At 44.3% G+C, this 24,544-nt stretch overlaps 1 protein-coding gene across 10 annotated transcripts in view; it reads left to right on the forward strand.

Moving 5' to 3' along the window:
• Positions 1-24,544, forward strand: part of AGAP1 (ArfGAP with GTPase domain, ankyrin repeat and PH domain 1) — a 341,321-nt gene that overhangs the window by 240,204 nt on the left and 76,573 nt on the right. For 6 of the 10 annotated variants that reach the window (XM_053947217.1, XM_053947218.1, XM_053947208.1 and 3 more), the window contains one exon: positions 16,058-16,135. The exons of the other annotated variants lie outside the window; for them this stretch is intronic. In XM_053947217.1, coding sequence (XP_053803192.1) covers positions 16,058-16,135 — 78 coding nt within the window. The remainder of the gene's footprint in view (positions 1-16,057; positions 16,136-24,544) is intronic. 10 annotated transcript variants of the gene reach the window in all.

Here is a 24,544-nt window from a genome sequence, read left to right on the forward strand (position 1 = left end):
GTTGAGCACGTGTTAAGTGACAGCAGATCAGCATTCAGGTTTTAGGAATTAATCCAGTTGAACCTCCAGGCTGCCAGAACATGTCTATTTTGGCACCCGTGCCAGGAGACATCGGGATTGTCTGCGAGAGGTGCGAAGCCGACGTTCCCGAGCAGAGCCAGGGCTGGTTTTATCCCATAATGAGGATAAATCCCTGTGCTTTAAAACAGGCAAAGGGTCACTGGCCAGCTCCTTCATTTAGATCCTCGTGTCTCAGAGGCTGATTAGGCTGCTGTTTATTTCTCCCTTATGAAAATGTCATATTTTCCTTCATTCAGACCCCTGCAAATGAAAATGAAACCATGAAAGCCATGCCTGTTGAACTCCAGGTGCCAGAGGAGGAAATACTTAATTGTCAGTGATACTTCTTGTTCAGTGCCACTCTGGTTCCTCACATTTGAATATCCTGCAATTCCTAATTTTTGGATGCGTGTCTGGTTCAAAGGGATGAGAGTAGGACTTTATAGTAAGCTGGAGTACAATGCTGTATTATCCATGCATCAAATGAAGAGCTTATGTTTGGAATGTGCCAGGGGATGGAAGAATGCAATTAAAATGCTCTGGTATCACCCCAAATTTTTATTGCCATTAATCAGTAGAATTTTTCTCCACCTGCCTGAAATTCTTGCCCTTCTGTTGGCTCCCAGCCTTTCCTGAAGGTATTTCTGCCACTAAATGCCCCCCTCATGGTACTGCCCCTCTTCTACTGCTTCCCTTTTATTTGGATTGTTTATTTGGATTGGTTTTTTCCCCTAAACTAAGCTCAAACTGACCAGTCCCACCCCTAAAAAAACAGCTTTAATTTTTTTTTTTTTTGTCTTCTTTAAATCAGTTCTCACCTCCCACATCGGGGCCAGACCAGAATTCACAGAAAAAAGTATGTCATCTTGGTGGGTTTTTGCTCTTCAAAACAGAGCTGTTGGGCTTTGTTCCAATGAATTTGGGTTCAGCTATTGTCTGAAATTCCAGATCCTGGTTTTGGGGGGATTTGTGCCTATTTTGTGGTAACATTTTACTATTTCCAGGCAGCCTGGAAGAGCTGTGAGGATCTTTTTTTCCCCTTCCTCTGGAAGAGAAGTTACTCTGAGTCTGTATTTGCTGAGCTGTGTGTGCTCATCCCCGTGCCAGCAGCCAGGGTTTGCCCACCCTGAGAGAGGGGAGGTTTGACTCTGGGGCCTCTTGGTGCATCTTTGGTGCCCAAGTCATAATAAACCTGAAGGGCAGCTCTGAATTCTCCATCTTGGAGGGTAAAACCCTTGGAAAGGTCAACTTTTCAAGGGGGGAAATTCTCCCTCGTTGCTTCTGTTGACTCTGTTGCAGTGTGGGCTCTGCTGCCTGTGGGGATCCGTGGTTTTGCTCACCTGAGGGCTGGGAAGAGGCAATCGTGGAACAGATCCCTGCTCAGCAGGGCCATGGCAGGGACACGGCCAGCTCCAGCAAACCTCCCTTGGGAGTGGGGTGTGGGATGTGGGAGACACCTGTGGCTTTCTGCAGCAAGGATGTTTTAGGTTTGGGCTGTCCCCTGGGAGGCTGCAGCAGGCAGGGCTCATCCCATGAGAGGTGCTGGCCCCACGGCCCCCCTGGGCCTTCCAGCACTGTGGTGGCTTTGGTTCCTTCCCCAGAGCTCCCAAGCCATGTCCTGAACCCAGGGAGGAGCAGCTGCACTGCCTGGGCGTGGATGACACAGCCAGGCTGGAGTGGTTCTGCCTCTGCTTCCTTTGACAGGGATTTGGCAGCTCCACGGCTCTGGTGGCTCCCTCCTCCTTCAGCTCCTCCCTTTGGGGCTTCAGTGGCTGCCTGCACAGTGTGCAGTGGTCCTGCAAGCTTTTCAAGGGGAAAATATATTTTTAAAGGAGGATTTTTTTTTAAATATTTTTTTAAGAAGGCTATTTTACTATTTAAATGCTCATTTCAAAGTTGTTGGTGATGCTGGCTGGTTTGTGACGATCGTAAACACAGGGGCTTTTCCAAAAACCCCTGAGTGGTAAAGAAAACACCAAAGGGACCCAGCCCCTTCCCAGACAACTTGAATGCTTTAACCAACATATTTCTACATGAAAGGGCAGCTCATGGTTTACTTAACCTTAAAATTGGAAGCAATATTATTACTTTGGGCTCAGCATCAGCGTTGTCACACACATGATCACTTTTGGGTTGGCTGGCCACCGTTCAGTGCGTGGCTTTGAATGGGCTTGCTTCTTTTATTGTAAATAAACACCATTTTATGGTGAGACCTGGTGTTTGTCACACAGGAATGACCCAGCAATCTGAGCCTGGGAAGGTGGATGTAGGGAAGGAAGTCTGGCAATACTTACCCAGTGACTAATGTACATTTTCATCCTAAAACTAAGCTCTCATCCATGGTAATAGTTCCCATTTGGAGATCTCTGAAATATCACTGAGGATTCCTGAAAAATTATTTTCAGGAAGACCCCACTTGCCAGGCAACTTACCTGAGTTTCACAGAATACTTAGGAGGCCTCCGTGTTTAATTAAATTAGAACAAACCTAATTGTAATAAATCATAGATTAATATGTGCTTAATGTTTTTAATAATAAGGTAAAACGTGAGTTAATGCTCGCCAGATTACCTAAAGACTCTGGTGTGAGGATCCATAGTGATTACAAGGAGAATGTGAAAATTGATTAATTTTTAGTGATTTGTCAGCTGTAATCTTTATTTCTCAGCCTCTTTGTGTACAATTAGACACGGGTTTGTCCAGCCAGACTCAATAATTAGGTCACCACTGCTTATGGTTAAACTTTGGATCCCAGATGTGACGTGAGGAGCTGAGCTTTGGTAACCCATGGAGGAATGGGATGTACTGGAATGATGGGTTTCCCTCTGTGGAAGAGGAGACCTGGGCTTCAATTTATGGTGTGATCTTAGACTTCATTTTATTTTATTTTATTTTATTTTATTTTATTTTATTTTATTTTATTTTATTTTATGTTTTGAGGGTGGACTAACAGAGCAGGTCTGCATAGAATCCCAGAGTCACGGAACATCAGGATCTGCTTCTACAGAATTCCATGTACGCAAGGTTTTAAGTGCAGCACTGTCATTTATTACTAACTAAAGAGTACAGGATATGCCCAGAGCTGTTATGACATGAAAAAATAACTGTGGAGGAGGTTGGAAATAGGTCTTTGCTTTTCTCTTAAACATATTGATGATTACCTGCTGCCTTTAGTAATAAAAATATCAATACAGCTCATCATTCTTTCTTTAAGTTGTGGATATTATTGAAAAGCTATTCCCAGGGGAACAACTGACAACACATTGGAAATACTGGTAAATAATCCATTAATAATGAACTCCTGAAACATGAATAATCTATCCATAATGAACCTTGCCGCTTCCCCACATGCCTTTTTTTTTTTTTTTTTTTTTTTTTTTACCAGGAATACTTCTTTCAGTCTTTTTATTTCCCCCACAGCCTCTGAGTGGTGGAGATGTTCCTTTTACATATCATCAGGCCCCATCATTTGTCACAATGCTACTCAATAGCTCATCTAAAAAAAAAAGTGAAGGGACGCTGTCAGGGTTGTTAGGCACAAAGTTTAACCTGCAACACTTGTGGGGGAAAGAGAAAAGAAGAAGAAAAGATTGAGATAAACTGTCCCCCAGAGCCAGAATAAAATCCAAGATGGTTTTTTGAGCAGCAAAGGAGGCAGCACGTTGAATCTCTTTGAGTCTCTGCTTGTCAGAATTGTGCTGGGCTTTGGTCCTGCTTGGAGGAGGATGTTGAATATACAAGGAACATGAAGAGGATTCTTGTTCATTCCAGTTCTCCTTCCAGAGAGACGTAGATTGTGGTGGAGACCCTGTGAAATACAAAGGGGTTTTGTCATTTCAAGGCAATGCCACACTCATACATGTAGGAATTGTCACCTCCTAGCTCTTAGTCCCTACTGGGTGCTCATTTTTTTTGTGGGTCTGTCCTAACACATCAACTCCAGTTTGATGGACAAATTCAAAGTGAAATTATTTTTTTTTTATCATCTCTTTTTTCCCCTCCTAAAAAGCTTTGTGGAAAGGCATGATGGAGATTTGAATCTGCCAGTAAAAGGTACTGCCAGACACCTCCATGATGGTAATTTTAGTCAGAAGTCCAGCCGCTTCTGCAAGGGGGTGGGAGGGATGGACTAGGCTGAAATGAAAACTGTGGGAATGCTGGGAGATTAAGTAGAAGAAATTCCCTCCAAGTGCCTGTTTCTATCCCAGCTGTGCATCTCTGGGCATAGGTTTCATGATTTCCCCTCCATTTTTGGGGTGAATCTGCTTCCCTGTGCTGCACCAGTCAATAAGGTGAGGTTCTCCTCTTTACCACTCACAGTAACTTCAGAGCATAAATTGATTACTCACAGTTTTTCAGCACATCCAGCTTATTCCCATCCCAAGCAGGAAAAGCTGACTGTATTTGGCAGAGCACTTTAAGGGGTTTTTATCCTCTCAGTGACATTACAGCTCACCTGGGGACAAAGTTCTGTCACTCTGGGGAAACCCAGGAATGCAGTGTCTGGCTGATAGCTCTGATTTTCTCATGAAAATTCTCTTTTGATTGCACCTTGTTTTACCTGGTTTTTCATGCTCAGTTTCTTTACCAAACCCATTTGTTCTTGCCCACCAAGCAAGTCCAGATCTGCCCACTAAAGGAAATAATCTGTGTCAACCTTTATTATATTTGATTGCACAGTGTTTTGTATTAGTGTGTTGTGGGGTTTTTTTTTGGTGCCATTTCTGTACCTGCAAGTTAACTCCACATGGAAAGGCCATACAATTTTGAAGGGATCTCGTAGCAGTGGGAATGTTGCAGAGGACTGGAAAAATCAAAAAAGGATATTATGGTTGTAGTTGGAAAGAGGGAAGGGATCCCAAAGAATCTGTGTGTTATTTAACCTCATACTGACCTAGTGTGAAATCCTGGGAAGGCTGATATGTGATCTGCTCAGAAAGTCATTTCCATTGGCAAAGTACCAGAGCTGTCCAAGTCTCTCACAGGAGATTGTCAGGGGATAAAAAGCTGGGCAATTTTCAATGCCACATTATCACAAGTATCTTTCAAGAGCAAATACACTGAGTTAGACCTGAGATCACAAGAAGCACTTGTGAATGGGGATTTTTTCCTTGCTTCCCATGGTATCAGTCATCTTCATACTCCATCTGCATTTCTCCTGCTACTGGGAGTGCAGCCTGTAGGGTTTTTACCACTCCAGAGATCCTTTAGGCCTTCTGAAGAAAATTCTTGCTGCTCCTTCTTTATCAGGTCCTCTTATCCCCCTGTGTTGAATGTTCTCCTGTGTGCAAACTGAGCTCTTGTCTTTCTGTGGCCAGCCAGAGATTCATCTCCTGAGGCTTTGTGTTCTCTATCCAGGTTTAGATGAAATATTGGGAAGAAATCCTCCCTGGGAGGGTGGGCAGGCCCTGGCACAGGGTGCCCAGAGAAGCTGGGGCTGCCCCTGGATCCCTGGCAGTGCCCAAGGCCAGGCTGGACAGGGCTTGGAGCAGCCTGGGACAGTGGAAGGTGTCCCTGCCCATGGCAGGGGGTGGCATGATTTTTATGATTTTTATGATTTATGATTTTTATAGAAGTGGAAATGATATTTTGAATGAGAACAATGGCAGATTTTGGGTGCAAAGCTGAAAAGTAACCCAAGAGAATAATGCAGACTCCTGGCAGCTCAGCACTCTGAGGGGTTTGCTGCTTTTGAAGGAGTGGCTTGATAAAAATAGGTTTGACTTCTACAGGGAGCAGGGAGCTGCTGATACAGCCAGTGAGATAAAGCTGCTGTTGATGTGCTGCTTGTAAATTTTAAACCCCATTCATTTCTCAAGAGGAGGAAATCCTGGCCTATTGCGCCTCAAAAGCAGCCCCATCCCTCTCTCCCAGCAAGGTGGGATTTGCAGTGCACAGAGATATTACACTGCAACAGAGCAGCCTTGACAGCTGTGGGTGATGCTGCAGCTCAGCTTTGGCCATCAGGAAAAATCCATGAAGGATCTGGAGCCTTCTGATGAAACCATTGATGCCTCTCTGGTGTTGATGATTTCATCTCTGCGCTGGAGGAGCGGGGCTGATCTCTGGAGCTGCCCCTTCCTGCTTTTATAGGATACTCCTCTTCCCAGCCATGCTCTGCCTGCCCCCACCACCACCAAAAAATAAAATCCACTGGGTGAATTGATTTGGGGCTCAGCCTTGATGCAATGCCAGCATTCAGCCCCTCACACCAGCGTGGCTGCGTTGTCAGCTGGACCTGATTATTTGGATGCTCCAGCAGGAGCTGCCACATCCAAGTTGGAGGTGTGTGGAGATTAACTGGTGTCTGTCCAACCATTTGTCACACAAATAACAGTGCCAGTGGAGTGAAATACTATAAATCATTTTTTTTTTCCAGGATTGAAACCTTTTATCAGTTGTGTCACTTCCATTATTCAGTAAGTGATCAGTAACAGGCGTGTGGTTGAGCCAGTTAGTAGTTAACAACTCAGAGCTGGGGCTTGTGAGGGAGCCTGTGACACCAGCAGCTGATGGAAATTCAGGATTTAATATTTATCTTTAATATGTATCTGAGTTGTTACTCAGGGTTTTGCTGGAAAGGTGAAAGGCAGCACAGCTTTGGCACAAGTCTCTTAATTCATGGCTTGGTCCCTCAGCCATGTGGTGTTTGTGTGGGCCATGCCTAATGGTCAAAATATCCAAATAGCAAATCCCATCCTCCTCTTCTCAGCTTCATTCCAGAGCTAACCACAGCAGCTCCCCAGGGATTTCCACAGCTTTTGGAAAAAAAGTCACATTACAAAAGTCAAATTACAGGGATGACAACCCTTGTGTAAGAGCAGCCACAACCCTGAGCTGGATGGATTTGTGCAAAGATCTGGGCAGATGCTGGGTAATAGCAAATCACAAACATCTTCAGCTTCGTGGTTTTTACATTATTTACTGGTATTTTGCAAATTAACATCAAATCTGAGGAGCACCACCCAAGACAGCCATAGGTGATAGCAACTTCCTGTGGGTGACACCCTTGGAAATGCAATCTCTGGAGAGGAGACAAAATGTTGTCTCTGCCCTTGGAAAGAATTTTTCTGTTCCCACTGGATGTCTTGGTGCCTAATTTCTCCCTAAGAAGAGGGCTGGTTTAGGACTCCTTCCCCAGAGAGGTTGAGACCTGTGCAGTAAGCACTACTTGAGCAGTGAGTTTGGGAAGGTAAACTGGAAGTTTGTAAACTCCTTGTGAGAATCCCATGCTGCTTTGTCCCACTGCTGGGACACTGCTTTGTCCTATTCGAGGTGGCTGTTTAATTGTGCAGGCTCTGAGGAGTTCTAAAATGCAAATTAATAGATTTATCCTAAAATGGTTTGGTTTGGTTTGGTTGGAACTTCAAAGCCCATCCTGCTCCACCCCCTGCCATGGGCAGGGACACCTTCCACTATCCCAGGGTGCTCCAAGCCCCATCCAACCTGGCCTGGGACACTTCCAGGGATCCAGGGGCAGCCCCAGCTCCTCTGGGCACCCTGTGCCAGGGCCCTCACCCTCACAGGGAACAATTCCTCCCCAATATCCCAATTTCCCTCTGGTGGTTTCAAACCATTCCCCCATGTCCTGTCCTATTTCCTGCTAACACAGCTACAGCTGTGGGTGTTGTGGGTGCACTCCTGCGTAGGAACTTCTGCCAAACTCAGAGTTCCAGTGAACCTCCATGCTCAGCTTGTCCTCCTTGTACCCAGCATCTGCAGGTCTGTGTTTTCCAATTTAGCCAAGGCAAGGAACTGGAAGTCTCCTGCTCTGTCACTGCAGGGTGATGTAGAAGCTCAGGCAAAAAGGGAGATGATCAGAAGGTCTTTTCCAGCCTAAATGATCCCCTTGTCTTAGCACGATAATTCAGGTTTATAGAGAAATAATCATCACAGGTGGCTGAGCACTTTGTGGGGAAAGGGAACACAATGAATCTCTCCAAGCAGGATTTTTCCAGTGGGGAATCCCTACTCTCACATGAGAAGTTGCACCACAAGCAGGGTGACACACTGAACAATTTACACCCAGCACTGGCAGGTTGGCTCCTGCTCATTTTCACCAGTGGTGGAAAGTCACAAAGAACTCAGGTTTATGTTACATATACACAAATATGGAGTTTGTGTGTTGTTGTGTGCCTCGGTTTTTATTTACCCAGTGTGAACTGCCCTTTTGCAGTAGGGTGGATGATGTGGATTAAAGGTGAGCAAAATGGGAGGTGGTAACAGTAATTCTGATTTCCGTTCAGTAGTTTACATTTCAGAGTAAGTCAGAGCTGGAATATCAAAGTGACACTGATGCCTAAACTGGGCATTGGGAAAATCAAATTCTTCATCACTTGTATCTACAGAAATTCTTCAGGATTTTTGGATTCTCCCCCCAAATTCTGATTCCTCTTCAGCCTTTTTTTCCTGCTGCTTCCAGGTGCACTGAGAGGGCTTTAGTGAAGGTGAATTTTGTGTCACAGAATTGTTCTTGCAGGGAGCTTGGACTGGGGGCCCCTTCCAACCCGAGCCATTCCCTGACTGTGGTGGCTTGGCCAGGAGGCCTCTCAAAGCCCAGGTGGCTTTGATGTCCCATCAAGCAGGGTTTGTTGTCACAGGTGCCACAGGTGTAGTGTCCCTGGGTGTCCCCTTTGATCCTGGAGTCCCCCAGGGTGCAGAGCTGGGAGGGGCAGCTCCACCACCGTGTCTGGTTGCCAGTGCCACCCCAGTGCTGGTGTCACCTGAGCTCCATGATCCTGGTGACAAGTGTGACACTGACCCCAGGATCAAGACAATTGGGTAGAAATGTGAATATCTTTGAAATTCCAGAGGGTCCAATATCTTGCATCAGACAGAACAGGCTGCCCAGGGAAGTGGTGGAGTCACCATCCCTTGGAAGTGCTCAAAAAATGAATATTTGTGGCACTTTGCTGTTGGGCTTTGTGACATTCAGTCACATGTTGGACTTGATAATCCTGAAGGTCTTTTCCAACCTTTGTGATTCTGTGAAATCCAGCTGTGTAGCCAAAAAAAAAAAAAAAAAGGAATTTAGTACAAGAAAAAAAGTATAATTGAAATTCATATTTAGGCTTGAGGCTCAGATGTAATGGCACAAACTGCTCTGTTACAAATCAAAAATAAGCCAAGGTGCACTGTACACTCCTGGATACCTCTGGTAATTAATGCCTGGTGATTACATGTTATTCCAGTCACATTTCCAGTTGTAAAAGACATGAGAAAAACAATGGAATGGAGTTAGAAGCTCTGCTTGCCCAGTGCTTCACTCACCTGGAGTAAATTAATAAAGATTCCTTTCAATAAAAATATTAAAATGCATTTAAGACAGATTTTCAATAAGCACATTTGTGGGGGGGGTGTTTTACACTTGAATTACTAGAGTAGGGCAGCTGAGGTTTACAGAAAACTGTCATGTAGCATTAAAAGTGATAGAAAAAAAAATCAATTATGATCTTGACAAATCCCATTTTGTCAGGGAAATATTTTTGTTTCCTCTGCAGGAAAACCTCTTATGGTCGTTTTGTGGGGTTTTTTTTTTTTTAGTCCAGATGTGTGCAAAAAAAGCCAGTGACAAACTGATTCCCTCAACTCCATAATAGCTCAGCTGGCCTGGTGAAGTCACCTGAAATTGGAGGAGCTAACCTTGGGAATGGGTGGCTTGAATGCTCCCAGCTTGTTTTGCAGAGCTGGAGCTGGGGGTCTGCTGATCACAGCCAAGCCATTCCAGCCCTGTTACATAGCAGGAGTCAGAGTCATTAAATAATTATACCTTTGATTAGCTGCTTTAACTGTTCATTGCCTTTGAAATATGATAGTATAATTTAGAGCTTTTATTAAAAGACAATTTTTCTAGGTGGTTGAAAAGGAATTTTTTTGTGTGTGTAGAAAAGAGCCATAATTTTCTGCTTCAGATAATGAAAAACTGAGAAAAATGTTTCCAATTACCATTTCCTTTTTGTCAATTGGAATCTTGTATGTTTATAGTGTATTGGAAAGGCACTGAAATCATTTAGTGGGTCCTTTACCTACTGCAGAAGTTTGGATGGAGAAATATTGCAAGGGAAAAAAAAAACAAACTAAAAACATTTTTTAGAAATGTTTAATTAAAGTAACTTCTTTTCCCCTGTCACCAGCAGAAGTATGAATGTGTTTTCATTTTTTTCCCCCTTCATTTGAAATGTTCAAAGCTGAAGAGAAGCCAAACGTAATTAACTATTAATATGATTTGAAGTATTACTTTTAGAGTGTTGTGTGGGTTTAAAATAGAGCATGGGAAAGGATTTCAGTTGCAGAGGAAAGAGCTGGGATTTTGTACCACAGAGTTTGAGTTGTATTTGGGGAAATTTCTGTAACTCAGCACCTTTATTAATTTACTTCACATCAGCTTGTTTTTTCTGAGTGTTCTGGAGTCCAAAAAGGGCATATTCAGGGCTGTTGCCATATGAAATATTTTCTGACTCCCCGTTTTTTTTTTTTTTTTTTTTGGTTGGTATTTTGGGACACATAATAATTATAATCCCTTCTGCTCCAAACAGAAATGTTGGGAAACTTCAGAGTCACGTTCAGGTGTTTAAAGATGGTTCATTGTGGAAAATCTGGTTTAATAAATAGAAAAATAGTGAACATACTTATCATCCCTTGCCATGGCAGGGGCTGGAACCAGATTGTCTTTAAGGTCCCATCCAACCCAAACCATTTTATGAGTCTGTGTTTGGTATAAGATCCATGCACTTTGTGGCACTTTTTTATTTTAAAATGTGGTGTTGGACAGATATTGAAATACAATGTATCCAGTTGATTTTACTTAGATATACATATTTACATATAGACCTGTATTCGATAGGCCTGGGGTTTGTCTTGGGGTTTTTCTAACCCTTTTTTGAGGAATTTTTGTCATTTCTGCTTTCACATAGGATAAGCCAATGTCAAGCCCCTTTACAGCCGCAGACATGAATTTGCATGATGTGAGAATGTCCTGAGCTGCCTCTCAATGAAATCATTTCAATCCTCTGACCAGACAGTGGGGTCTTGTTGGACAAGTTGCTAACCCAGAAGAGAGGAAACTCCCAGCCTGCCCCTGATGTAACCCCACGTGGTGCAGGAAAACTCGAGGAAGAGCAGGGGGAGGGCTGAAGTTTATCCCTAAATACTCAGCTTTGCCTCCCATCTGCCTCTTATTGTGGGAAGCCAGGACATCCCTCTGGCTGTCCTGGCTGCCTCGAGACCCTGGCAGGGGGCTCAGGGACCTTGGCACGAAGTCAAAAACACCTGTGGCTTTGGTTTCAGCCCGTGGAAAAAAACTGCCAGCTTTGTGTGAAGATTTACAGGTCACAAGAGTTTGAGTTAATGTAACTCAGGGTGAAAAAGTAGAATTTTGGGGTTTTTTAAAATGGGGTTCAAGAGGCAAGATGGAGGAATTTGGGTGTGTCTTGTCCTTCTCCTTATCGTCCATCTTTCACTGTGATTGGTTTAGAGTAGAGACACACTGTCTAACATAGGTGATGGGTATTGGGAATTAATCATAAATAAAGTACACATGGTTTATAGGATAAAATGGAAACACCATCCTAGAGGGCAGACAGAATGCCATGATCCAACTTGCTAAACAGAGCTCAGCAGGTCAGAGAGAGAATGTTACAGATAAGAGAAAATAAGCAGCCTTGAGAAGCAAAACCAACGCATCTGGACTTCTGCTTTGGCCGTGGGGCTGGGAGGAAAAGACTTTTTACAATCCCAGGGTTATCCTGACCACAGAACCCCGAGATGTTATCAAGCCATTCTCCTGGGCAGCTGTTACCTGGAGAAGCTGCCCTGGCCTGTGCTGTGGGAGGAGGATTCCCCTCAGCCTCCTCGCCAGTGTTCAGCTGCTGCACAGCCCGAGCAGAGCAGCACTGCTGGGGTGCCTGGCTGGTTTTATTTCTGGCACTGGGCACTGGAAGATGCTCTGGGAAGCACATGACACGCCAGCCCCCTTCCCCCAGCCTGGGTGCAGAGATCCTATTATTTCTGATAATTGATGCTGAGGGCTGTGGCGTGCCTCATTTAATCAGCACTGCTCAGCACACTCCAGGGATGTAATTCATGTAATTCCACCTCCAACATGGCTGGCCAGGCTCGGACACACAGCCACGGCAGTTTTTAATCAGCTGTCTGAGGACTATTTATCTAATCAGCCAAGAGCTCTGTCACAGCCAGACCAGAGGTGGCATTAGCACATCTGGAATGCCTCGCTGCAGCCCTGGAGGGAGGTGAGCAGGGTTAGACTGTGCATGTGAACACTCTGCCAGGGATGAAAGCGTGTTTCTGCTTATCAAAATGGAAAAAGAACTGAATTGGAGCAGGTTGGAAAGGGTTAACGCAGGGTTTTGTTGACTTTAATATCCTGAGCATCCTTAGAGAACTTCCCAGGTAACAAACAGATGTGTCCTCAGATCACACGTGGGTTTAAACCCTTCCTACAAACCCCTCCTGCTTTTGGAAAGGATGCTACATGATGATGGTGGTAATAAACATATTTACTGCAGAACCTGACTAATCAAAACTGGGCAGGACAAGCAGCTGCAGTAGCAGAGAATAAATAGCAGCCCCATTAAAGAAGGCAAACACAGAAATTCTGTCTGCTCGCAGCTGTAAAGTTATTGCCTGAGCAAATACAAAGAGAGGTGCTAATTGGGAGTGATTAAGTTTAATTGATTCCCAGTTCCTCCATATCCTAACAAAAGGCTGTCCTGAAGCCTGGTTTCCTCCTTCCTGTACCGACATAGCTCTTCTCACTCTGGGATGTGCAGGTGTAAAAGCTTCCTCTGCGCCAGTGGGGGCAGTTCAGCTGACAGGCAGCGCTCAGAGGCACCAGCAAAGGCATGATCTGTGTCCCCACACCCTGCTGGCTGTCCTGCCGCAGCTGCAGCTGCCACCACCACCCCCTGGTCAGGGACAAGGACAGTTTCTCCACTGAAAGGGTGCTCAGGCATCAGAACAAGCTGCCTGGGGCAGTGGTGGAGGAGTCACAAACCCTGGAGTGTTCAAAATGTGGGTAAATGTGGCACTTTGTGGCCACGGAGGTGTTTTAGCAGATGCTGGGCTTGATGTTGATGGGGCAGCCACAGCTTCCCTGGATCCTCAATATCCCAGCACCAATACTGTTTGCCACTTCAGTAGAAGTTAAATTAAATGCTGAGAAGTTGTTAACTTCATTCCAGATGTTTGAGGTTTCAGAAAATTTGTCTGTTTTTTTTTTTTTTTTTCCTGGAATCTTTAGTTAGAAACATCTCTTGGTGGCACTTTTGGAAGAAAACACACTTCCAGAAATTACTTCAAAAATCAGTCTACCTTCAAGATCTTTTTTTTTTTTTTTTGGGGGGGGGGGAGTTTTTCTGTTAGATAATTAAGTATTTCTTGCAGCATTTTATCGATAACCAGTTGGGGTTTCTTTGATTAAGCATATATATGATATATACTTAATCAAAGAACCCCAGCTGGTTTCCAACCCCAACCTCAATCATATATATATGTGATATAGAAAATAGATTTCAATAATAGATATAGATTATATGGATGGTATAGATATAGATTATATGGATTATAGATAGATATAGATTATATGGATTATAGATAGATACAGATATAGATATAGATATAGATAGATACAGATATAGATATAGATATAGATATAGATATAGATATAGATATAGATATAGATATAGATATAGATATAGATATAGATATAGATATAGATATCTCTGGAGCTGGCAACAAGAGCTTTTGCTGGGTTTGCTCTGGGGACCAGGAAGTGAAGCCAGAGCAGACAAACTGAATATCCTGGGAAATAATTGAAAGACAAAGCAGGCAGATAATGACCTGCAGGGCCTGTTCCAGCCTGGTTGTGGGTAACAGCAGTGTGTAATTCCAGAAGCAGGCAGGCTAGGATGGCTCTGCTCTCCCTGGCACATCAATCACCCTGCAGAGGTTTTGCTTGGAAGTGTCCAAACCCTTATTGAATCCTTAAAGGCAGGAGAGCACCTGGAGGAAGCAGGCAGGAGCCTAATCGATGCCAAAGGATGCATGTGGATGTATCAGGACCTCAGCATCTCTATGGAAAAAGTCCATTTGTTTAAAGGGAAGGGAAAGGCCTGACACTTAACACATTAAAATGGATTATTTCATCAATAGGTTAATAGAAAAGCAGGCTGCAGGTTCACTCCTGCACGCAAAACGTGCCATTAACGTGTGAAAAATGGGAAAGGCACTGGCAAAGGGTCTCTGTGCACTGGAGACCATCTTCCCTTTCAGAGGGGTGCCAAACCTCGATTTTGCCTATTTATATGTAAATGTTTCAGAGGAAAAACAAGTTTTCTGCAGGGCAATTGTGCCTCTCTAGTGCAGAGACTTCTTAAACAGGTCTATAAATGAAAGGGTTTTTCCAGCTTGAAGGATGCACCCAATGGAAACAATTTTAGATTTGATGATGTCACTCAGAACACTCAGTCCTCCTTTTCAGTATGGAGCATTAAAGCCTGCAGATGGCTTTATTCAAATCATACCTGGCTTAACAGGCAGGGGGGTTCAGGCAGTGCTCTTCCAGCTTTAATTCTTCAGCTGAAAATGGAGCTTTTTGTTAAAGCCTGGAGTGACTTCTTGTCACTGTTCCCTTTCCCTGTGGGCAGCTGGTTGGTCTGAGTTCCGTGGGGCATTACAGAAATTCCCTCGTAAATACTGAAGGAAATTTTTTTAAATTATTGTATCCTGGTACTGGCTGTGTTGTGAGGTGTGGATGACATCCTGAAGAGTGAGGGACATCTGTGGTGGGAGGGAGAAGGGTCTGAGGTCCCTTAGAAGACTTTTGAGTCCAACCATCAACTCACCACTGAACCCTGTCCCACATCCCAATGCCATTTGCACACTTCCAGACATGGGAATTCCAGCAGTTCCCTGTTCTTCCAGTGGCCCTCGGGTGTCCTGGTCTACTCAGATGTTTCATCTGGTTCCTGTGTGAGGAAACCCAGCCTAAGCAAAGTGATTTCAAGATTCTAAAGAAGGTGAAAATGTGTTCTCCCCTAATGAGCCTGGGAACAGAGTGCTTTTCAGCCAGATTTTCTGCTAATTGTGAAGCAGCAGCTCAGAGGATGTCAAAGTTTGGGTCAATTCTAATAAAACAAGGGTGTTGCTATTCTCTGTAAAGAATAGAGGGGTTTTTTTTCCTCCTTTCCAAATAAACACTCTGATTTTGCAGTGGGAGAGGAATTTTGGAGCAGCCTAGGATAGTGAAAAGTATCCCTGCCCGTGGCAGAGGGTGGAACAAGATGGGCTTTGAGGTCCCTTCCAACCCAAACCATTCTGGGATTTTATGATTCTGCTCCCTTTGAGCTCAGTGCTACAAAGAACATTTGTTGGGATGAGGATTTGAGGTCATTACATCATCACCTCAGTTTCTAAAGGGGATGATGTAAAAAGGAGGTTTAAGGGTGAACTCTGGGTACCAAGTGATCCCCACAGGCTTTTGGAGGAAAAGGAGCTCTTGTCTGGCTGTGTTTTGCCGTGAAGTAAATCACATTTTCCAGTAGCTGTTTTGTCCAGTCCTGTATCTTCTGCACAAATACTCCCTGCCTTTTTTTCCTTTTTTTTTTTTTAATTTTTTTATTTTTTTTAACTTCTACTGGTCTGTTTTGTCTGTTCCAATAGCAGATCCATTTAATCTTGTCAAATTGTGTCATGTTGTAGTGACTGAAAGAAGAATCACTCTGAATATGAGGTTTTCCACATTGGCCATGGATTGCAGGGGCTGAGTGGTCCTTGTGTGCATTTTCTGTGTGTAGCTCTTCACGTGTGAACAGGCTTGTGCTTGTATTTTACTTCACATGCTTTTTGATGTTTCTTTTCTCCCCTTTTTCATTGAAAAAACAAAATTTTTTTTTCCTTCCTTCCCCTTCTTTTTTTCTTATTTTTATTCTCTTTTTTGTTTTTTTTTTTTTCTCTCTTCCCCTCCTGCTCTCTGGACGCAGCCAAACGCAAAGCTTGGAAACTAAACCGTGTTGGTAGCCTGCGAAATATTTACAGCAGCAGCAGCACCAACACCGAAGGTAACAAACCCACCCGTCCCAGACAAACACCTCCTCTCTCTCCCCCCCTTTTTTTAACCCACTTCTCCAGAATTTCGCCCTCCTTGCCCCTCTCCCTTTCCCCCTGGAAATGAGATTTGCCCCAAGCATGCGTGTTTGTTTCCACCCCGTGTTTGCAGAGTCATTCCGCTTGGTCTTTTCATCTTTCTCTTGGTGCCTTTTATTTTGCCATTCATGTTCCTTTCAGCTTACTTAAATTTTGACCTTTCCCTCTAGTCGTGGAGTGGTGATGTTTAAATTACTTCAGGAACCCATTTTCTCCTTTTATTTTTTTTTTTTTAAGAGATACATATATATATTTTCCCTTTCTCCATGTGGGCACTCAATGTAATATTTCCCAAGTTATTACGGTTTTTAAAAGTGTTAGTATCAGGTGTAATGATCTGTAGCCAAATACAATAGTGTGCCATGACATTTAAGTAACAATCTTAATTTGTTTTGTGCAAGCCTTCTCCATAATGCTCTTTGCAGCTCTAATCCAGAGGCGAGACAGTGCCGGGTCATTTGCATGTGCTACTCTTGCTTGTAAATTCTGGATATTGTTGTATTTCTAAAGGTCACCCGGTGCCAAAGTTCACAAATTGACTTACACTGCTTTTTTTTTTCCCCCCACCCAAGGCAGCCGTCATACCTTTTGTATAATAGCACATGGAATTTTATGTATTTATTTCCCCCCCTCCCCTCTCCACCTTCAAACAACACAATTACAAACTTTTTTTTTTTTTTTAATATATATTTTTTTTTATTATTATTACAAATGTCAAAGGTCAGAACGACTCGGAAACCAAGCAAGGAGGAGGGAGGGAAGAAAAAACCCACCACCACCACCTCCAGCAGCATGGAAGAGGGATGGTGTAAGGAATAGGGAATGCAAAATAGGTCACAACTCAGTAATCTCGCTATAAGGGAGGGGGATTTTTTTTTTCTCTTCACTTAAGTGCAAACCAAATGGGTCAAGTAATCGCGAGCGCATGCCCTAACACTAATTGACTTATTTTGGAATGATTATAACTGTAATATTTTTCTTAATGTCACTGTTTTCTGGGCTGTTGATTTTAGTGATTGCCAAGCGGTGGCATTAAATCTCTTGTAAATTTTAAATTGCATGCTATTTCTGTAAACAAGTCCCTCTGTTCACATCCTGATCATTAACCTTTGGTGATTTATATCACCGTCCTTTTTTTGCACAATTACAGCCCAGGCTGCTGGCGGGGGCCTGGCTCTCCCTGCCAAAGTGTGCACAGGAAACAAAAGTGGGGTTTTAGTCCAGCTTGTTAATGCAGCTTTTTTTTTTTTTTAATTTATTTATAATTCATAATTTTATTTCATTTCTCAGCCTAAATGTAAAATTATTGCCTTTCAGAGCTGCTAAACTGGCTGGTTTGATCCTTTCGTTGTCTTTTCAAATATGAAGTGCAAAATATGAAAAGACAGAGAGTGACTGTCAAATATTCATAAGTCTTGGGGTTGTCTTTTTTCCACAAAGACACTTGAATAATTTTCAATTTTCTATTTGTTGTTTATACCTCCCAGCCCCATTTTTCTGTGATCAGGTATGTTTGTTGCTACAGGTTTAGTGCTTGAGAAGCTTGTGAATTTTTATTTACCTGTTCATAAACTGCAGCAGAGGAACAAATACACAAGAATTCCCTTGTGTTTTACAGATCAAGTTTTTGTAGGGCCTAATTTGAGGAATATTTATCTTACTGATCAAACTAAGTACTGAAGGCACCTTGGTATGGAAACATGGTCCTGCTGGCCATGGCCCAAAAGGTTTTGAGACACAGCATCAAAATGAAATTCTAAAATTGGGCAAATGTACCATTTTTGGATGTTTTATCCCCCCCCCCAAAAGGTGGAGGTTCAATGTTCTTAGCTGTGAGCTGGTACCATGAGCCTTTGTGTGAGAGCTGGAATGGTGAGACATGCAAATGTGGAGTTAATGAGCATTGTAAGTATTAAAAACCACATGTTTAGATAATTATGCCTTCAAAAAAGAGAACGATGATGGGAAATGACAGTCCAGAATAACAAATCTGCTTTGGTCCTTGGCACACGCTTGCTCAGTGGCACTCACACCTATTTACACACAAAAAAAAATTTCCCTCAGGTTCAGCCCTGGTTTGAAAAGCTCTCCAATCATTTTTATCTCCCTCCTGGTGTTTTTAGGTGTTCTGGGTGTGCTGCCAGGTGGGCAGATCTCAGCTGGAGCTGGGAGAAAGTGCGGCCCAGGTGCTGCAGTTGTGCTCTGGGTAGGTGATGGTGATGCCTTTTTGGGCTGCCTGAAAACAGAGGCCAGACAAAATTAAGGGAATAAAAGCAGTTAAATTTATTGAAGGGCCTTCAGGTACCCCAGGGGCTCCACCCAAAAAATGGACAATGGGTCACAGGTTTCACACTTCCATAAATTTGATCCGTTTGCATATTGGGGGTGAATCTTCCAATTCCAGCTTCAGCTAATGAAGTCATTCCAGTTTGTTCCCCCCAGCTCACTTTTGTTTCCATCTCTGGGGGCCTGAGGCAGTGAGGTGTCCTTGATTGCCAGGCCTGGAGAGGAATTGTCTGCCCAAAATGAGAAAGCAGCAGCTCACACTGTGTGTGGAGTTTGGAGTTACACACTAAAGAACTGCAGGGTTGCAAATAGATGGGAAATACAAAAGTTAAATCCTAAGGCCTCAGTGGTCCCCAGAGTGGTGGGACTCTGTGCTTGAGCTTCCCCATCAGAGGGGCTGCTCTCTCCTGGCTGTTTCACAGCAAATATGAGGTTTTGGGTGGGATTTTCACCAGGTGTGGGATCCCAGCTGAAGGACTCAACCTTCTGAGGTCGTTACAGACTCACTGAGGTTGGAAAAGCCCTCCCAGCCCATCGAGCCCAAGCTGTGCCTGATGCCCACCTTGTCCCCAGCCCAGAGCACTGAGTGCCACCTCCAGGCCTTCCTTAGACACCTCCAGGGATGGGGACTGCACTCCAATTCCTGAGCACCCTTTCCATGGAGAAATTCCCTGAGCCTGCCCTGGCCCAGCCTGAGGCCGTTCCCTCTCCTCCTGTCCCTGTTCCCTGGAGCAGAGCCCGACCCCTGCCTTGCCCCAAAATTGCAGAGTCACCTCCTTCATCAGATCTGCCTCATTACAAGAAATCTTACTTGCATTTGTTTTGGAGTTTGCCTAAACTCTTTAGTTGTCAGATTTTGAGTGGTTTTCCATAGGAAGCCAAATGAGAAAGTCCCATGTGCTCCCTGTTGCAGACAGCCAGGCTTGAAGCAACCCTTTGGTTCTTTAGGGGGAAAAATAGGTAGTAGCAGTGAGTTTTGCTTAAAACAAAGCCCACTCTGGTCTTAAAGGTGCCTTGTACCTGTTATCATGGCAGTATTATTAAAATACAGAATAATTTCTCCTATGCCAACAGATTTCAGGCCAGGTTGGACAGGGTTTGGAGCAACCTGGGATAGTGGAAGGTGTCCCGTGGCAGGGGGTGGAACTGGATGAGCTTTATGGTTTCTTCCAGCCCAAACCATTCTGGGATTCTGTGATTTTGCAGCACAGGAGGAAGGATTATCTCAAAGGAATTAAAAACCTGTACTCTGCATGCATAAAGATATTAAATCCTGATTTTTCCCCTCCTCACCGTTGCATGTGTGATTTTGGTTGGATTTCCTGGGCACTGAGGGAGAACTTTTTTGTTTGGATACTCATGAAGTCCCAAGCTACCTTTGGTTCCAAAGTGATGCTGTGGTGCTGTGCCTGTGCAGGAAGTTACATCCTGCCTGTTTAAACTGAATTTTTAAAAATTTTTCAACTTGAGTTGTCTTGGCTCCCAAATAAAACATCGAGCCCATGAGGCAGAGGGCTCCAGTGCCTTCAGCCTTTCGCCACCACTCAGAGAAATGTGATCTAAAACAGAATAAAACTCTTCCAGTGGAACACAACCTTGACCAAGAGCTGTGGGCAAGCGACAGCCGAGCTCCGCTGTCCTGATGGGGTTGATTTTCAAAACTAATTAGATTTAGACACTGGGTTTGGAAAGGGGAGAGAAGTATTAGCATAGCCATGCCCAGTGGGACATGGCACAAATATTTCCTTAATTGAGGCTGCTAATAAACATACTTACCATCCAAGTGAGGGGGGTAATTCTCACCGAGTGGCAAAGGTAACGCGACCTAACACGCGTGGGACGTAAATAACACAGTTGTTGTAAACAAATTGGGGTTGTAAACAACTCCTGTTGCTTCCCAGGGCACCCCAGCAGCTCTTCCCTCTCCTCCTTTTGAAAGGATGAAGGGTTATGGTGCTTGAGCAGAAGAGATTTTCAGGAGAGGGAGGAGGAGGCAATGGAAAAGGAGCTTAAATAGGTCTGGGTGTTACTTGAGGCAGGCTTGGCTGGGATTCAGGCTGTAACCTCAGCTCTTGAAGGTGCTTCAGGAGCATTTGAAACACGCCCTCGAGGAGGTTTTGGTGCTGCTCTTGACTTCTTCTTCCTGGGAAGTGTTTGCTGTGTGAGTGGCACCACCCTCCAGATGTGCATGAGGAGTTACTGTTAATTAGCAGCAGCACCAGCATCCTCTGATATCAGACAGCTGTGTTGGGCAGAGATACAAATACACAGCCTGCTTGGCCTGGAAGCCAGAAAATCCACTCTTATTCTGGCAAAATATTCATAAATGCCTCTTAGAAATACCTTCATATTTATCTGTTTAAAAGCCAGCTTTCAGGATGGGTGTGATTTCTGCACAGCAGAAAGGAGCCCTTGCCTCCTGTTGACTTGCCTTGCTGAAAGGTTGGACCAGGTGATCCTTGAGGTCCTTCCCAAGCTGATCTTCTAGGACTTTGTGACTTGGAATTGTGCCCATTCCTGGTGCAAGGTGTCAGTGCAGTTCTTAATATTGAGAGTAAAATAGGAGGGAAGTGTAAATGGAGACCAAGCTGATTTGTGCACGTTATTTAGAACCACTCCTGAGAGATAGCAGGAGGTGTGAGTGCTTCTGGACATGTGTTTTCCCTACATTCCATAGACTTAAAATGGAGTTCTCTGGAACAAGTTATGGACTAATTGTATCCTGTGGTAATTTTCAGTGTGGTTTTCTAAAATCTCAGTCCCACATCACAAACACATGGGTAGGGGAAGGCAGGGAGGCCATGCCCTGAACGTTTGTTTTTTCTTCCACAATCCATTGCTCCTAAGAAATTTTATCTCTTTGTTTTCCAGAAGTGGGTGGGCTGTGGCAGTGTCTGGTTTTTGGCAGAGCAAAATAAATGTGAATTTGGGTTAAATGCAGTTGACTGTGGAAAGATGATGGTGAGAAGTGTCCCTGGAATCCCAGAATGATTTGTGTTGGAAGGGACCTTGAAGTCCATCCCATTCCACCCCTGCCATGGAACCTTCCACTATCCCAGGTTGCTCCAAGCCTCATCCAACCTGGCCTGGAACATTTCCAAGGATGGGGCAACCACAGCTGGGCACCCTAAAATTCACTGATTCCATGCCTGCTTCCACTAAAAGAAAAAACCTCTTGTGCTTTTCCTTCCATATCATCGCAATCTCACAGTTTTGGCTCACTTCCCATCCCAGCCACCCTTCCCTCTTCAAAAAAAAAAAAAAAGGCAAACAAACAACAACAGCATTTTAGACATCTCCTGTTGATAATAACTTCCAAATGGAAGTCAGTGGCAGCTGGTTCTTCACACTTTAACCCTTCCTCTGCTGCCCTTGCAGGAAATAATTGATGACTGATTGGCCCATTAACCTTTTTTTCTTTAAAAAAAAAAAAAAAGTTTGACAGCCTGGACTTGTGTAATGAGGAGGGATTCCTGGTGAAATCAGGCTGATGGCTGAGTTGCTTGCCCCTGAGGATGCAAAATTAGCCCCGTGGGGCCTCGTCTGCATAGAAACTGGACACAATTAGTGTAATATCCGGTGTTATTAATGTAGTTTGGAGTAATTGGGCAGGTTGATTTCGACAGGTTGATGGTGCTAAAATACTATTACAGTGGACCTTTCCATGAATAACTGTTAAACATGGAAAACTGTTTAATAAAATTTTGTGATTGGGCTCACAGGGATTTAAATAGCACAAGCTATAATTTGGCTGAAGAGTAAAAGTGAACAACTTCATCCTCCTGTCTGGATTTTCCTGTTCCTGTGTGCTGTGCTTTAGGACATACAGGAACAGGTTTGTTCCTTGTTTTCTGAAGGAATTGCCCTGGGGGTGACAGGGAGCAGGCACTGCTGCTTTGTTTCACAGTTGAGCTTGGGGTGGGAAAAAAAAAAATATTGGTGTGTTTAAGCAGAAAAAAATGAGGGAAGAGGCCTTCAACCAGCACAGCTTTTTTGGGGAGTAAATCTGAAGCTTCAGTGGATATAGAATCATGGAATTATTAAGGTTAGAAAAGACCTACAAGATCATCAAGTGCAGCACTTAATCCAGCACTGCGACATTCACCACTAATCCATGTCCCCAGGTGTCACATTTACAAATCTTTTAAAGCCCTCCAGGGATGGTGACTCCAAACCTCCCTGGGCAGCCCCTTCCATGGCCTGAGCACCCTTTCCATGGAGAAATTCCTGTGATGTGCACCCTGAGCCTGCCCTGGCCCAGCCTGAGGCCGTTCCCTGGAGCAGACCCCGATCCCCCCGGCTGTCCCCTCCTGTCAGGAGCTGTGCAGAGCCACAAGGACCCCCCTGAGCCTCCTTTTCTCCAGGCTCAGCCCCTTCCCAGCTCCCTCAGCCTCTCCTGGAGCTCCAGCCCCTTCCCCAGCTCCGTTTTCTTCTCTGGACCTCAAAATGTCCTTCCAGCCCCACCTAAAAATGTGCTGCAGCTCTCCTGGGCTTATTTCTCCTGAGCAAACCAGCTCCATGTGTGTGTGATCAGCATTATTAAAGAGGAGATCAGAGGAGTCAGTGGTGCTGCAGAGACCTTAACCGTGTTGTCCTACAGGAGATACAATGCACAGGACTGAATGTAACTTCATTTATTGTGGAGTAGTTCCTCTTAGATCTTCCTCATGAAACCCTGAAAGCTCTGCTTGATAAACGAGGCTTTGGCCATGATTTATTCACGGCCCTTTGGGTAATGTTTCTCCCTGTGTGTTTGGAACACCGTGTTGCTAACGTGGAACACTTGCAGCTGTGCATCATTCATCTTTGACCCAGGTGAATGACATGGAGCTGTGCCAGAGGGGTTTCAGTTGGAGATCAGGGAAAGGTTCTTCCCCCAGAGGGTGCTGGGCACTGCCCAGGCTCCCCAGGGAATGGGCACGGCCCCAGGCTGCCAGAGCACCAGGAGGGTTTGGACAGTGCTCCCAGGGATGCCCAGGGTGGGATTGTTGTGTGTCTGTGCAAGGCCAGGGGCTGGACTTCGATCCTTCTGGGTCCCTTCCAACTCTGGACATTCCATGATTTCTTTTCCCACTTACCCCATGCACTGATTTCCAGTAAAACTGCTGCTTCAGGTACCTTCCTGCACCTGAAAATGACACTCAGCTCCGTGTTTATCCCACCTCAAGCTGCCAAGTCCCCTCCTGCTGCTTTTGAGGCATCCTTACAGCAGTGCAGGCACTGGCCTTGCTGACATGGAGCTTATCCAAGAAAACCCCTTGTCCCAAAGCTTGGGAACACAGCTGCCAGCGGGCAGCAGTGCTGTCCTTAAATCTGGTGCTGGATTTGTCCCTGATCTTTGCATGTTTATGGATGATGAGGGAACACAGTAGTGTCATGGCTCTGAATATATAATAAGTCATTATAGGACAAAATGTTCTTGCTGAAGCTCGTTATGGCTGATGTTCACCAGAATTTTGTGCTCTATTATTCTTTTCCTTTCATGCTTCGTGCCAGCCCGTCCCAATTGCATTTACTCTGTTTCAGCTTCCTTGATTTTTTTAATTTGGCATTGGTTTCCCATGTGTAGGTGGGGTGTGTGTCCATTTATTTCAGTTCTGCTGGTATTTCCATGTGCTGCTCCTCTGGCCTGAATATTTGTCCTTCTCCTCCAGTAGCCCTAAGGATATTTCACTGACCCTCTCTCCTGGCTTCTCAGATCATTTTCTCATCTCCCATGTCGGACGTGGATGTTGAATAGGTTGAACTGATTTTAATCCTTTATTATAGCCCAGTAATTATTATTATTATCCCAGTATTTATGCTGTAGAGGAGAAAATGTCCACATCTGCTTTAATATATCTGTGCTTGTAAAAACTGCTTGAAACAAGAGGGTAAATTGCTACATTTTCTGTATTGTCAGCTCTTTGTGGTCCATTCATCTTTTATTTTGTGGCACCCTTTGATTTTTACATTATGCAGCTTTTAGCACCTGAGTTTTAAATCTAAGTGATGCTTGTTGGCCACTTTATGTTTGATTAAGGTACAGACTCGATTCC

The sequence above is a fragment of the Vidua chalybeata genome, chromosome 7 (genome assembly GCF_026979565.1).
Source record: "Vidua chalybeata isolate OUT-0048 chromosome 7, bVidCha1 merged haplotype, whole genome shotgun sequence".
Classification (NCBI taxonomy): Eukaryota; Metazoa; Chordata; class Aves; order Passeriformes; family Viduidae; genus Vidua; species Vidua chalybeata.